Genomic DNA, 15,975 nt, shown 5'->3' with positions numbered 1-15,975 from the left:
TGCATTCACACCACTTTCATACTCACACCCCACCCATTCAATCAATCGCGCATCGTTCGCACACCCATACTGCACACCACATAGTAAACAAAAGGTTTCATCTGTTTTGGATTTCTTTGTCGCGGTGTCCTGGATTACTGTAGCCCATTTTCTTTTGTGATCGGTTTCAACATCAGTTTGTGTTCCTTTCGACTCTGAATTTACTATGTGATTAGGTGGTGGAATGACTAACCTCCTTAAAGACGGGGCACCGTGTGTGATATCTGAAGGTATAACAGAATCAACTGTAACATCACTACATCATACATAATACATATATGTCCATAATCATAACGATCAGTCACCCAAGGCTGCTGCTAAACCATTGATATCCAATCAGTGTCTCAGAAACTTCAACTCCCGTCATAAAAGCTATCATTATTACTGATGTAGAGTGTCATAGCAGACGATGATTAGTGACAGCGAGTCCCATAGAGTTATGTCCCTTCCAGCACTCTTTACGGATATCCTTTAAGAATTTGTTTATTGAAAACCCATTCTGCATACATCGACAACACCGCGTGCGTCAGTTGTCGATGTACGCAGTTATGATTATAATCCATTTGTTTTCATGTGCTAATATTCCTATGTATGGAGCATGAGTTATAGTGCATTATTGTGCATTGGTGATGGAAAATATTTATTTTAATGTATCAGTGGGGTGCTGAATGTAGTGCGTATTTGACGATGGTTATAATGGGACAAATATTGTTATTACATTTTATATTATGCCTGCTCAACATAATGACGGATTTAGTTATCCCGATTTCAGTTATGAATTAGCAGCAGAAGAGGATATGTGTCTTCATAATGTTTGGTTACTAACCTCACCAGCCACCAGTTTGTTGTGAAACACACAGGTGAAAGGATTGGATAGCTGTACTTACATGTGTATTATGTTGCAATTCATTCAATGATTATGGGTATTTATAGCAATAACAATGGCCAAACATTAACTTGTGTTTTCGTATATACTCAATTCAATTAATTTCAATTCCTTAATGCACTTACTAGGAGGTAGACACATCATATTTTGGTAAATTGACGTGTTAAGTACAGCTCCACGTAAAAATCATGCAAAATCGAGAATACTGGATAAGTAAAAAATCCCGAATTTGGTTTAAAATTTCAGAATGTGATGACACCACTATATTAAACATCGTTGTGGATTTTTTCTAAAATATGTGCGCTAGTTGTCGCGATACGCTAATATTTCCCAAAGATCAATGTGAGGTTGACGAGCAACGATCTCCATTGGTTTGCATAGTAAAGTACTGTTACTTTGAAACCAGATTTTGAATAACAGCAAATGTGTGGCATAGAACAAAGTATATGTACATATAAAAGAAGCTGTAATCTAACCTTTTCCGTGATAAAAAGTACGTAAAGTTCTAATTTGTGATGAAAATGTTAATCTAAACGTGATCGACAATTCACCATTCAGTTGTCGTTCATGGCAACGTATGTTCCTCATTACCGCTAGATGGCGTGTTGTTGCTAGGGTGTTGCTAGAGAAGCCACCCCGCGAAAATGGCGGATGCGGAAGCGAATTGTCTGCTCCGCTGCAGTGTTGGCCTGACAGCAGATGGTCCTTGCGGAGTATATAGAGCATATCCCAAAGAAAACGGTTTAGAAACCCTGGGATCATGCTGTCGGGATATTTCTTCGCATCTGCGGGAGGTGAATCTATGTGGTGGTCGCCAGACGACAAGAGCCCCAGCAGCAGACAGCGAGGGAAGTTTGATTTCCTACCGAATCGGCCTTTTCAGGTATGTTTGTAGAAATGACACTGGTAAGTCATTTATGATGAGAAATAAAAATGAAAAATAAGCATTGCATATATTTATATCGACAGATCTACACTATCCGAAATCGTGTATCGCTCTATGATATCTTGTCTAACAGTAGTTCAGCAAGCTAAACGTCGTGTTCCTGCCAAGGTGTATGCCTTGGCAGGAACACGACGTTTAGCTTGCTGAACTAGTCTAACAGTTGCACCAACAGGCATCCATGTTGCGATTGAATCAGATATGGTCACATTTACGAGTAAAATTTGTAAAAATGCAACCGAATATTTCAAAACACTGAGCATCAGGCGAACTTTAATGAAAATGCAGATGTTACTGTAGTTTTTGTGATATAGTATCAGTCACATGTCGTATTTTGTCCAAATTGTAAGAACTTGACGGCTGTTCCGTTCACCTCCTTTTCAGCACAGTTACGAGAAATGTCAGTGTGTTTCCTTACATTTTGTGCTTATGACTTTGGGGGCAGCAATTTTGTATGTAGAAATATTAATATATTATGATTTAAAATTATGGGAGGGGGCATTGATTTTGTGTATGACATGTAAGTGGGGGTTGGGGTGTCACTTACTTTGTACATAAATTTTAGGGGGGTCATTCCATAAAGATCTTCATCATTACCCCTGGTGACCATATGTTATGAACAGTCCCTAAGATCACTATTTTACCTCATTTTTAGAATACATAAACCTGTTAAATCTGTAGTACAAGTTATGTTAATTAAAGCCAAAATCTAACAAACAATTTTAAGTAGACTATAATATTGGTTACGTGAGTTACCTGTGAACAACCCTTGTTGCATATGAGGGAGTAAAATAAAGTTTTGTCTTCTTTGAGTGGCATTTTAGAAGTTGCATACATGGGAATGCAACAAACCACTGATTTTATGGATAACAATTTCTTTATTGCATGTATGCAACGTTTCGATTTGGGTTCTTGTATCACTGTTAAGCAAGAATGCGAGAACTTATTAATAAAAAAACATTTTGGCTCGTGAAATTTAGAGTGTTATTAGATAATAACAATTAGGCAAATAAATCACTGAATTTTAAGCTGAATGTAAAACATGTTTATTGGCTTAGCTAGTTTTAAGTGTACATGAAGTTATCATGATTGAAAATTGAAACATAATTTGTTTCAACTGTTTAATAATTAAAGAAAAGAGTATTTTGTATCATACACTTGAATGATAGGTATGCAGAGTTGTGTAATATAATGTTACAAGTAGTATTTCTGTACTTCTTACAGGTATGATCCTTCAATGACAGTCTGTCCATATCATCGCTACAGACTTGGCATTCATTGGAGACCACCCAGGAAATGTGTTTTTCCCCTCCATCAAGGGTCACAGCTGCCGTATAAAGGGGTGTCCGTTGACATGAGTGAGACCCTAATGAACCAGATTCGAGTCCTTGTGCCTGCAGGTTCTGGTAAATATATATGTTACTTATTCTTTTGGCTGTTTTTAAGCATGATCGTTCACCATGGCACATAGTATTGCTATTATGGCTGGGAGAAATCTTGCATGGTAAAACTTGCAAGCATCAACTGGAAGTGGTGATAGTCTGGTTGTTTTCATTGCTATTAGTGGCAGCCTAAGAGACAGCTGGCAGTTCTGGCAATTGCTGATTGCGTGAATAATTGATGTAGTCTAAACGCGCGATGTAGTCTAAACTGTCAATTCCGCAAAGTTTGCACCAAGCGAAAAAAAGTATGTTTACAGTAACAGTTCACAACTGCAGATAAATTGCAGAGCCTAGAAGGAATCTAACCTGGAACCTTTTGCTCCAAAGCGAAACCACATCGCTCCTACTTTTCAATTCATTTTCCTTTAAATGCTTTGAAGCTGAATTCTCATCTATTTGAAAATCAAGATAATGTTGTCATATGTTTATTTTGTCACATTATGATATTTATTAGGGAATTCTCTTTCCATGAGATTGAATTCTTAAAGTATAGCTGCTGGTTTATTCGACTAAAAGAGTAAAATCATTGAAGTAAATGCCATTTTAATCTTGATATTTTCAGGAATCAGTGTGAAGTGTTACAATGTTTTCAACAGTACCTACAAGGAGGTTAACCAGTCATCAAGTGTAAGTTTCTTAATCAAATGCTCAACTCTTTAAGAAATATTTTCAAATTTTAGTGAAAATACATATTGAACCATGTCAAACATAATATCATAACAAATATTAATGTATGACCAAGCCCCGATTTCTCGTAACAAACTTAAGTCTGAGTTTTGAGTTTTTACTCAAATTTGAGAAAATGCATTTCCTAGATTGAACTGAAATTGATACTAAACTCAAACAGAAGAGACAATTTGGGTTTGGTGGATAGATTACTTAAGTTGTATGGGCTTTTTTTATTTTAAAAATGCAGTTGAGTTAAAAATTCAGATGTTTCAAATTGTCAGACTCAGTTTGAAATTTGAGTAAAAACTTAAGTTTGTTTCGAGAAATCGGGGCCAGGAGTATTTAAAACTGAGATATGGTTAATCATAATGGCTATTTAGAAGTTACTAGTATCTATTTATTATAATCCTCACTTTTTAAATGATTTTAGGGCCAATCTTCACAACAAATTACAGATAAAGGAGATGTGTCAACTTCATCTCCTACATATTAGTGAATATTTGTTATGTTTTAAACCTAGAACTCCTTCTCCATGCTTATTCATGTACATATTACATACATACAATGTGAAGAAGTTAAATTACAAAATTAAGGGGAAATTATGGATTTTTACAACACACAGTCTTTAATTTAGAACTAAATATATTTTCCAGAAAGAGAGTACCAACAGCCATCTACGTGCAAGTGTACTCAGAGAAGTGCAGAATAGCCCTGAATGTGATGTAAGTACCATTGGAGTATAAATGTAGTGTCACATATGCCTTGGTGGTGCTATGGAATTCATAATTATATCAATTCTGCTTTATTAACAGCTATCTGATGAATACTTGCTCGTATCATAAGCAGACCAATTTCATCCAATGTTTGATGTCTGATCCCAGTGAAATTTAAACTACCTAATACTGTAATGTGCATTTATTTTCCATCGACATTATACATGCAATGTGTTTCTCAAACTTTGAACATGCATTAACCATGTTCTGAACTGGTGCCTTGTAATATTTTATGAATTGTGAAATTCATATTTAAAATTTTTTTTTTCCATGGTTACAAGTTGGACTTAGAACATGATTTCATAAATGAATTCCATTCTCATTGAAAGATATATCCTATGATTTATGTTGAACCACCACTGTGATATGTCATCCATTGATGACTCTTGTTTTATCAAACAAATAGTATTGTAATATGAATATGTAAGACTTTCATTGTTTAATCCTGAATAACACCTGTTAATTTACATGTAACTATGCATGTATATCTTTTTTCAGAGTACTTACAGTCAAGACTCTCAACCATCACAAATCTCAAATTGAGTTACGACAAGGATTTGAGTTTGAATGATGTGAATCATACCCTAGAAACATTGACAAGAGGATCATCCAGCCCAATACGAGCAGCACTTTACAAAGAGATATTTCTTCAGTAACGAAAAGCACAGTAAACTATTACAAAGAAAAGCAAATGAGGCTGTTGATGCTGTCTTAGATATGATTGCACCAGGACAATCCAGTCAACTGAAAAAATTGATCACAGAAGATCCTCCTGATAGAACCTCTTCAGCTGACCATGACACCTTGATAGACCTATATCATCAAACTACAGACAATAATTTGAGAGCCCAAATATTGGCCACTGTATCCAATGATTTTAAAAAATCTGATCTCATGAAGAAAATTCCAGGTTTAACCATCTACAAAATTGACCAAGCAAGGTTAATGTCAAAATCTCAAAACGGAATATCTTTCCCCAACAAGTCCAAACGACGACGTCATCGAATGGACAAAGGTAAATTGCAACATGCATTGGATTTCTTTTTTTCGATCCTTGTTTCATGCAAGTTGTATCTTTTGGGACAAGAAACATAGAGTTGGACTCAGGCGAAAACATTACCATTCCTGATGTTGTTAGAACCTCATGTCATTCTCAAATAGTCAAGATGTATGAAACCTTGTGTGAGGAAACTCACTTTACACCACTTTGCCAATCCACCCTTTTTCACATTTTGCAAGCCTGTGCTGCATCTAAAAGGAAGAATCTCCATGGTTTAGACAACACTGCTGCTGAAGGAGAAGAGGGGTATAAAGCACTTCAAGATCTAGCGTGGAGACTGCACAGCTGTGGAATTATATCAGGAGATGCTTTCAAAGATATAAAAGGTCAACTTTCATCAAGTCGTATCTACATGAAAACTGATTACAAGATTCATGTTCAGGATTCAGATATGTGTTCAGACCATTGTATTACTTGGGGACTCAGTGATCCTAATGACTCAGAATTGCAGAAATCCTGTGACCATTTGCATTCTCTGCAGTGTGACAGATGTCAGATTTTGGAAGATGTTGAAGAAAAATTCTCAAACATTGTAGCAAGTATAGAGGAAGGAGAACTGCAGGAAGATTCAAGGAAATCATTATCAGATTCATTACAGCAGATCAGAAATTGGAAGGCCCACATAATGCGATCAGTGAACCAGGATACATTTCGTATTAACTGTCTTCAAAATCTCAAACAAAACCAGGCATTCTTGGTCATGGATTGGGCAATGAAATTTCTACCCTTGAAGTTCAGAGAGAAGCAAACAGACTGGTTTGGGCAGCGTGGAAAGAACTGGCATGTCACTGTCTGCATTTACCGAGATGCACAGGATACAATCTGTGTGAGTATTGATATATACATATCATATTTAAAATTAAAAGGTAAACAATTCTTAAATAAGTAAAATAATGTCTCTTTGAAAATGCAAACAATGAGGATGTATTGAAACTATGTCACTTTTAAAGTTAGGATTAATGAAATCAACATTTCATTGTAGCACAGAACCTTTACTCATGTTTTTGATGGAGGCAAGCAAGACTGGTTTAGTGTCATCTCCATAATTGAAAATGTGTTCAACACCATAAAAGATCAACTCCCACAAGTCACTGAAGTGTTCCTACGTTCTGACAATGCTGCTTGCTACCACTGTGGGCACATGTGGCTTTGTCTTCCAGAGGTTAGCAAACGCACTGGTAAGTGAAAAGTATTTTAAGAAGATAATGTACTTAAATTAATTAAAGTAGCAAATTTACCATTAATTTTCACGTCTAAAGATATTGCAGTAAATACTATCTATATATGACTATGCCAAACTGTTTTAATTCCGCAGCATTATGGATCACATTGTGTCATTGTTTTCATTGGTAAAGAACGCTTCAACAGTTGCTGTTATGTCATTACATTAAAGCAACCACCTTTGTTTCACATGTTCTGGATGATAATTAGAATCTTGCATTCATGTCTGATATCCACACTAAATGAGTTAAGAGAACCTTGTGAGCTTATAAGTTATATATAATATAATTGTATATATACAACGTTGAAAATTAAGTTGATTTATTGTATTTTCAATAGGTCTGAACGTGAAAACATACTGCTATTCGAACCCCAGGCTGGAAAGTCATACTGTGATTCAAAAATTGCCCACATGAAGAGAAAGATGAGGACATGGGTCACAGAAGGCAATGACATTGTTACAGCAAAAGACATGAAGTCAGCAATTGATGCAACAACAGGTAGTGGAAAAACCCTTCATTTGTGTAGACTTTCTACAGTGGATTGTTGTTTTGTAAATATGCCTACGTGGAAACTGAAATATTGAATAATATGTTGGTTGGCATATTTTATTTTTCACATTAAAGTTATTCTTGTTATGCATGTATATTTTGATATATCAAGTATCAGAAAAACACACTCAAATCACTCATCTTAAATGTAATTTTCAGTAGTGGTAAAATTCTGTAAAGTTTACATGACTAAATACATGGAATTGGTTTTAAAGTTTTAAAGTAAAAGCTACAAGAAATGGTATGTTTTAGTACAAACATTATTTTTGTTTCAAAACTATAGATTATAGAATTGTATTTATTTTATCATTTTAGGTGTTACAGGATGTCAAGTTGCTGTAGTAACAATGGACACTGACAAACAAATTGTCAAGCCTCACAGACTGAAACACATAAATTGTTTCAATGAAGTGGTATTCCAAAACAATGGAATACTTCTGAGAAAAAGCCTATGCCATCGGAGATGGAAAATTCATTTCAAATGATGAATTGCTAAAAGCTGGGAATGGACTCCAAATGTCTCAACAATCAGGCTGCAAGACACTTGAGGGTTTTACTTTACCCACAGTATGTGAAGGTAAAATCAGTCGTCCACAACCTACACCAACAGATCTTGATACAGTGTACTGTTGTCCAGAGCCGGGTTGTACCAACACCTTTCCCTGTTATAGGGATGCAGAAGATCACCTTGCTCTTGGCACCCACAACTGTCAACTTGTGAAGGAGTCAACGTATGACAACATAAAGCGACAGTGGGCCCGTCTCTGCAATGAAGTTGTCATTACCTACAAGGTCCGCACAACCACAGGTAGTTGCACATCACAAGCAGATGGATCAAGGCAAATGGGGTGGGCCTTGAGAAGTGCACGCAAAGGGTGTTAGGTTTAACACTAAGGTGAAGGACTTTCTTCAAGCCAAGTTCATGGAAGGTGAAAGAAACAAAAGAGTGATCCTTTGGAGGTGTCATGCATCATGAAAACATTAAGAGATGATGAAGGGAACAAGATGTTCAGCCATTCTGAGTGGTTAAGACCCAATCAAATAACGTCATTCTTTTCAAGACTTTCAAACAAGAAAACCAAAAGGAAAACTGAAGGAATAGATGATGAGGATTTGTTTGTTGTACTTTCGATGCAATTGACAATGATGTTTTGATGAATGAATTGTCAGAAAGTTAACCAGATAACTGTCAGGGCTATTGAATGTGATCAAATCTTATATGTTACACATTATATCTTTCCGTGGTAAGGGAGCCTCAGAGTAAGTCTAACAACTCCATGTCAACCCTCGCTTTCACAAGTATGACATTACTGAGTTGAGTGTAGCAGCACTTCTCACGAGTATTAGCTGCCTCAAGCTATCTACCTTATTCGATTCAAACATTTATTCATTACTTGGCTTTGGCAATATATATTTCTTTAAGTCATTTCACAAAATGAGGTGACAAAGTCCTGTTGTTAAAGAACTATTACTGGGTGACAAATGTGCAAATACAGCGGAGGATATTTGTGAACTCTTGGGTGATTATTTTGTTGATCTAGCTAAGCCTCACTGCTCTTCATCATCTGACAACTTCAAAATATCAGTTGACAGAAAGTTTACGCATAATATTAAGCCTGGAACACTTATCATGTGATGATGATGTTTTGTGTAAATGTATTACTATTGAAATAGACTATGTACAGGGGCACATCAATAATGTCAATAATAATGGTCCAGATTATCTTCACAACGAACATCTAATCTATGGCAATGATAGCATCATAAATGTAGACTTTAAATGAAAGTTTATCCTACTATTTAAGCAGAGATTCAAAGGTATATATACTGTTTTTATTCATAAGGAAAAGGCGTTGACTGCATATGGCACAATGTACTCTTTTAAAGTTATAAAGAAACAGGAACAAAAGGCAAAATGTGGCAGCTCCTATACCAAAGCTACACAAAAAGTTCTGCTTTTGTTCAATATTGGGCACAATGTGTTAAGCCCATTTCTGGTGTCCCCCTGCGTGATATTGCTGGAATATTGCCAAAAGCGTAAAACTAAACTCACTCAGTCAGTCAGTTATTCAATATTGTGGCTTAAACTCAAATGAATATACCATGCAACAGGTCATGCCACTCCTCATGTACAGTTTTATATATATGTGAGTGGCTATCTTGAAATAGTTATGAACTGTGTTAATGAAACTGAAACTGTACAATGGGATATTCAAGTCAGCGTGAGACATGTTTACCCACAATATAGAGATATCATACAAATTTGTTGACAAATCAATTCTCGAGCCAATTTTCAAAATATTGTGAACTCTGCCATATAATTCTACATTGTGAACATTATATGTACAACAGGAATCAACTCTTGTCCAAACTTATAGATATTTTTCATGTTAATGTGTCTGGGCATATAGAATTACTGCCAGAAGATGAAATGCTGTCTCTCGTTTCTTGAGGTGAAACACTGGTTACTGAACACATAGATGAAATGTCATGGAGATGTATGATTGTCCTATTTTGTAAATAACTTTATCCCATGGTATCCTCACTCTAGTGTGTATTTTAGATCCTTCCTTGCCTTTGCTCTGTACACGTGTGTACCCGCATTATGAATATCTTGTTGTGAATATTTGATGTTTATAGTATACGATCTTCAGATTGAAATAAGTACTGAGAATGTGTTATAGTTAATATACTCAGCAGCAAAAACGTCATTATGAATTGAAAATTAGAAAGGCACTATAATCAAATCATTACAGAAATGGACATGATAAGCGGATCAAAACATGTTTTGTGTACAATATCTTGACATATCAATGAATAACTCAGCACAATTTCAAGACATTATGTGAACGTTTGCAGTCCATTCAGACTCTTGACTTCAGTATCTAATCGATTGATGAAGGCCATTGGCACCTTGAACCACACTCTTAGAAAGGCCTGATGCAATAAATAGGCTGTGTTTGGCCTTGGTATGACATTATTACTAATTTCATCCCCAAGATGTTCAATTGGGTTTAAATCAGGACTAAGGGCTGGCCACTGCACAATGTTGACACCGTTCTGCTGTAAAGTAGTCCCGTGTAGTTCAGGAAGTATGGGCCGGGCATTATCATGCTGGAAAATGTGGTTCGGTGACATCGCGAAAAGTGGTATGACTGAGAGCTTTGTCGATGTAGAGCACCGCTGTGATGCCGCCTCCTCTGGACCCACTCTCTGGTTCAGGCCTATTCCACCCAATACCATGATGCTTGCACCTCCCCATGAGTCTCTTTCAATAACAATCTGAGAACAGTTCTCCATTGCCTGTATCTCCAGTTTTGGTGTTGTAGGGCAAACTGTAGACGTTCACGCCGATGGCGAGGGGTGAGGATAGGTCCATGGTAAGGTCTACAGCAATGGAGGTTCCCAATGTTAAGGCGTCAGCGTACTGTATCAGTACTGATTGGTCTTCCGTCGCAGGTTCCCACTGTCTTGTCGTCTTCCAAACTGGCGTTTCTTTTGCTGCTTAGTATATATGGCCATATGCTGTTTGTGTGAGTAGGGTAAGTGTATGAAACAATGGGTGATAGAGATTCTGTTTGACAATGATACATATAAGTTTGAATGAGTGAATGATTTGTGTGAATGGTTTTAGTTGATGTATATGTATATTTTGTTTGTCTGAGTAGGATTGGTGTGTGGAAGGTAGTATGACAGATTATGAATCGATAATATATGGAATGTATGGCAAACTGCCAGGATTTGTTTTATTTATTTAACTATTTATTTAACTTAGTAACTAAACTAACTAACTAACCAACTTACCAACCAACTAACCCACTAATACACTAACCAACTAATACACTAACCCACTAATACACTAACCAACTAACTCACTCACTCTATCGAGAATGAATGAAGCTTTGAACGGATGACAAATGTAAGAATGCCAGTATGAATGTATTATTGAGTACATGTAATACCTTATTTTTGAGTGTACATGTATTATCAAAGTGTCTCATGGCCCTATGGCGGGCATTATTTGTATGTATTTACATGCGTGACACTATGTAATAAACATTTCTTCTTCCCTCCTCCTACTCTTCTTCTTTTTCTTAAAAGTATGGTTCATACTTCAAATAAGGTGTCTGTGTTATGTTTGTGATGAGGAACATTCCATTTATGCTTTAATAAAAGTATAGAAAGCCAACACTGAAGAAGTAAGTATGTGACATCTTCACTTTCTCACTGTATTTTCCATTTTGCGAAAGGTAATCTCACATTTCCTGAAAATAATAATTTTGATGACTCAGCATAATTTACTTAACTACTTAAGAAAAAAGAACTATAACAGGATTTAGTACTTGAAAATCGGTTAGCTTTTAAGTAATTTGTTAATAATTTAGGCCCCAAAAGAATTAAATGTATACAGCATGCACAGAGGGTCTATACTTAGCATTTTTCTTCAAAACGTCCACTTCTTAGTTAGGTTGACATTGCAAATCCCTCTGCTATTTTTTGCAAATAATGTTTCTAACAGTCCTCTTAAATACTTAAATAATACTTTCTTGTGCAATATTCAATAAATAGCTGATTTATTTTGGTAAATGTACCAAATTGTTTTCTGTCAAAATTTTGAAAATATATATAAATATATTAAATTTCAACGGTTAATAAAATAAAAAATTCAAAACTTTACAAACTTTTTATGTCTTGCTTTCACAATTACACAATTGTATTAAGCAAAGTAATAGCAATTACAACATCAAACGTTTGCTGTTCTGAGATAAATGCCCTTAAAAATCATCAATTTTGAGTAATTTTGTTATAGGTTAAAATACCCGTTACCTTGACAACCGTTGCTATGGAGCGGTCCTCATCAACTCTTCAAAAATATAACTGAAGTGAAACTTGTATATGTATTCTTTCAATACAAAGTAAAAGAATTCTGACTGCACGAATAGTTTTAACAATATTGTCAACGGAAAAATAGCATTTTCGTACATTTTCACATGCTATTCTGGGTCAATTTCGTAGAATTTTAATTAGTGGCTAATTAATGAAAAATATTGATAGCAGAAAAATTTCTGAGTGACATGACATTTTACAAGGCCAAATATAGTGAATGACAAAATTTCAAGTGAATATGAAATTTTGGACTTATCCACCTGTGCATGATTCTTAGGTGGAATGCTACTTAAACATACAGCAATAGCATCATTCCATATTCCTTATTGTCAACATCATCCGATCACTATGATCACATTGATACAGCTATCTCAGACTGGTCACCTATTCCATTCATAATTTCATCACACTGCATTGATAATGGTCAGTTGGTTGGTATGAATTTCATACCTTATTCGGAAGATTTGTACAATCACAATTTCATTCCATTTATGTATCATGCATATGTTACACATATCAATATTCATGTAAAACCCACCTGATCATCAAGGTGTGAAATGAATGATTGGGCCTTCCCACCCATCTCAGGCTCAATTGTGAGGGTTATCCGGGCACCGGTTATAATGTGTATCTCTTTCGACTGCAAAACATTCATCACTGATTACTTGGTGGCCCGGGACGTATGAGTAATCATGTTACATGAAACTGACTACTTGGTGGCTAGGACGTATGAGTAATCATGTTACATGAAACTGACTACTTGGTGGCCTAGGACGTATGAGTAATCATGTTACATGTATTGCAGATGCTCGTACTGGGGACCGACCACGACGCCTACCAGTTTTCCACTGTTAATGAAGATTCATTACAGTGTGAAATTCTGGGATGGCGTCGTTGGCTTAGACGTGTTGGCCACTTCCAGCAGCCAATCGAGATCCAACCTCACAGCGGGCTCCATCCTGGGGACTTGATGGATGTCCATCTGGTACAATGTCGACAGCATTGTTATGGTGAGGTGAGGTGAGGTGAGGTGAGGTGAAATTGGGTTTAACGTCGTGCTTGAGAATATTTCGCTCATATGACGACGTGCATGCGTGTGTATGTGTATGTGCGGCTGCTTGTACTAGCCCAGACTGAAGCTGGTTTTATAGTGCTAGCCCACTGATATACCATGTCACAGTGAAGCATGAATACCCCACTCAGACACACTATACTGACTCCGAGCCGACCAGTCCTTGTTGTACCCATTAATGCCGAGTGCCAGGCAGGGACCTACAAGTACCATATTTTAACGTCTTTGGTCTGACGTATGACGCGGTCGGGGATCGAACCCGCGACCTTCCGCTCTCCGGGCGGACGCTCTAACCACTACACCACGGAGGCGGTCAGAGCATTGTTATGAGAACAGGCTGTTGTACATGTAAGTCTCTTTCATACAGTACTGTTGTTTGTGGTGGTGGATGATATATATCATTGTTCACATTGGTGTACTGTACATTATATTTATTGCAGTGAAAAGAGACATAGTGGTTTCACCGTTTTGGCACTGCCAAAGGTGATCATCACTGCAGCTGAGAGGGAGGAGTGAGAGAGTGAGTTTGGTTTTACGCCGCTTTTAGCAATATTCCAGCAATATCACGGCGGGGGACACCAGAAATGAGCTTCACACATTGTACCCATGTGGGGAATCGAACCCGGGTCTTCGGCGTGACGAGCGAACGCTTTAACCATCAGGCTACCCCACCGCCCCTGAGAGGGTGGAAGCTGACAAGACCAGCGCAGTTGGCGGCGGCGATTGATGGAATTGTGACATCAATGGAGGTGAATGGAGGCATTATTTGTAGAAATGTATTACTGGATGCATGTTACGTACGCAGCAAGGTGTATTTCATTCATTCATCGTTCATAGCGCTCTGTTTTACACATGTTTCAATTGTTCTGTGAATGCGTTATCCACACAACGGACGGATATTCTTATTCCGTACACGCCATCAATCGTTATGTGTCAGTTTTTACAGCCTATTTGGCAGGTGATAAAATTTTGGGGTTCATGTGCATCATCTCAGGCTGATATTGATGTCGATGATGCATGTTTCACGCTTCTTCCTGATGTATATGCAGATTATTTCGTTATTCAGACAAAATATCTGAAGTAATTACTATGATTGTGCCTTCTTACATCCTATGTCTGTTTTAATTGTTATTTATCATGTTTCCTTGCATCTTCATTTTTTGAGTCTGTTGTTGTTGTGTCATAGGCATACTTGGACAGTGTGTCATTATGTGTTATTTAGAGTGTTCATATTTCATCACGTGAACCAACAGTACTGTATTTCTTTTTATTACCCACGAGGTCAACGTATGGGTAGTTGCATACTAATCTCGTACGTCACACGAGTGTCGTATCGCGTTGACCTGTGTCATAACTGACTCAAAACGACTTGACCTGAGATTCTAACGATTTGATTGGATAACCGATGACCTCTCAATTATCTGACGTAACTATTTTTTCATTCATAACAAACACGTGAATTCATTCATTCTACAACTTAAACACATTGTGGGAATGTAAACAATGCGAACGTTGCCGTGTCGCTGTTTAAGTGTGAGTCGAACTGAGACATTATATCCGTCGTAAAACATAAACGTAATCTTTCCACCAGTGATGTTAGCCGAATGAAGCAACTGGAAACCAAGAAACGGGGTGCTACGGGGTAGTTTACTGTAGGAGGCTGTACGAGGCGATGACAACTGACATGCATCGTGACGTCGGTTACCAAGGCAGTGACGTCATTACAGTGTGACGTCATGCAAATATTGTACCACAGTACAAACCATTCCGCAACCTCTTTATGAAACCAGTTTCGGTTTGAAACCAAACACATAACAAAAATACGCTATTTTGTCAATTTAATGCATGTAAGACGTGGGTAATAAATAAAATCCCTCACTCGGTCTCATTACATACGAATTATAGGAAACTCGTGACCTTTCAATGTTATCGGTCAGATACCATAGAAAGGTCACTCGTTTCGTATAATTCGTATGTAATGAGACCTCGTGTAGTATTCTCTATGTATGTAATGAGACCTCGTGTAGTATTCTCTATGTATGTAATGAGACCTCGTGTAGTATTCTCTATGTATGTAATGAGACCTCGTGTAGTATTCTCTATGTATGTAATGAGACCTCGTGTAGTATTCTCTATGTATGTAATGAGACCTCGTGTAGTATTCTCTATGTATGTAATGAGACCTCGTGTAGTATTCTCTATGTATGTAATGAGACCTCGTGTAGTATTCTCTATGTATGTAATGAGACCTCGTGTAGTATTCTCTATGTATTGCATGTAGCCTAATGCAGCGGTGACAGAGGCACACAAATCTCTGAAATCGAAAACGAAGCCAGAGATGGTAGAGTTTTTGGCCCAACTGCAAGCTTTGGTGGATGACGATGACCGTGGTGAGTAACTAGTTCACGCTTCAACAATGACATACCTTTTCC

General features: G+C 37.1%; 2 protein-coding genes across 2 annotated transcripts; both read left to right on the top strand.

The window, feature by feature from the left end:
• Positions 1 to 1,513: 1,513 nt before the first annotated feature.
• LOC124257741 lies at positions 1,514 to 4,130 on the top strand. Its single transcript, XM_046691874.1, has 3 exons — positions 1,514 to 1,808; positions 3,093 to 3,274; positions 4,126 to 4,130. The coding sequence occupies exons 1-3, from the start codon at positions 1,570 to 1,572 to the stop codon at positions 4,128 to 4,130; spliced, it is 426 nt and encodes a 141-aa protein (XP_046547830.1). The 5' UTR covers positions 1,514 to 1,569.
• Positions 4,131 to 7,403: 3,273 nt separating this feature from the next.
• Positions 7,404 to 9,097, top strand: LOC124257740 (the record flags this gene model as incomplete). Its single annotated transcript, XM_046691873.1, is given in 3 exon segments — positions 7,404 to 7,533; positions 8,033 to 8,454; positions 8,456 to 9,097. Coding segments are annotated over 3 exon segments (657 nt in total), but the record flags the coding sequence as incomplete, so codon positions are not given.
• Between the last annotated feature and the right edge of the window lie 6,878 nt (positions 9,098 to 15,975).

Source organism: Haliotis rubra, unplaced genomic scaffold, assembly GCF_003918875.1.
Source record: "Haliotis rubra isolate DU_JTF1 unplaced genomic scaffold, ASM391887v1 Scf670, whole genome shotgun sequence".
NCBI classification, from domain to species: Eukaryota; Metazoa; Mollusca; class Gastropoda; order Lepetellida; family Haliotidae; genus Haliotis; species Haliotis rubra.
This window is presented reverse-complemented; position numbering and strand designations above follow the sequence as displayed.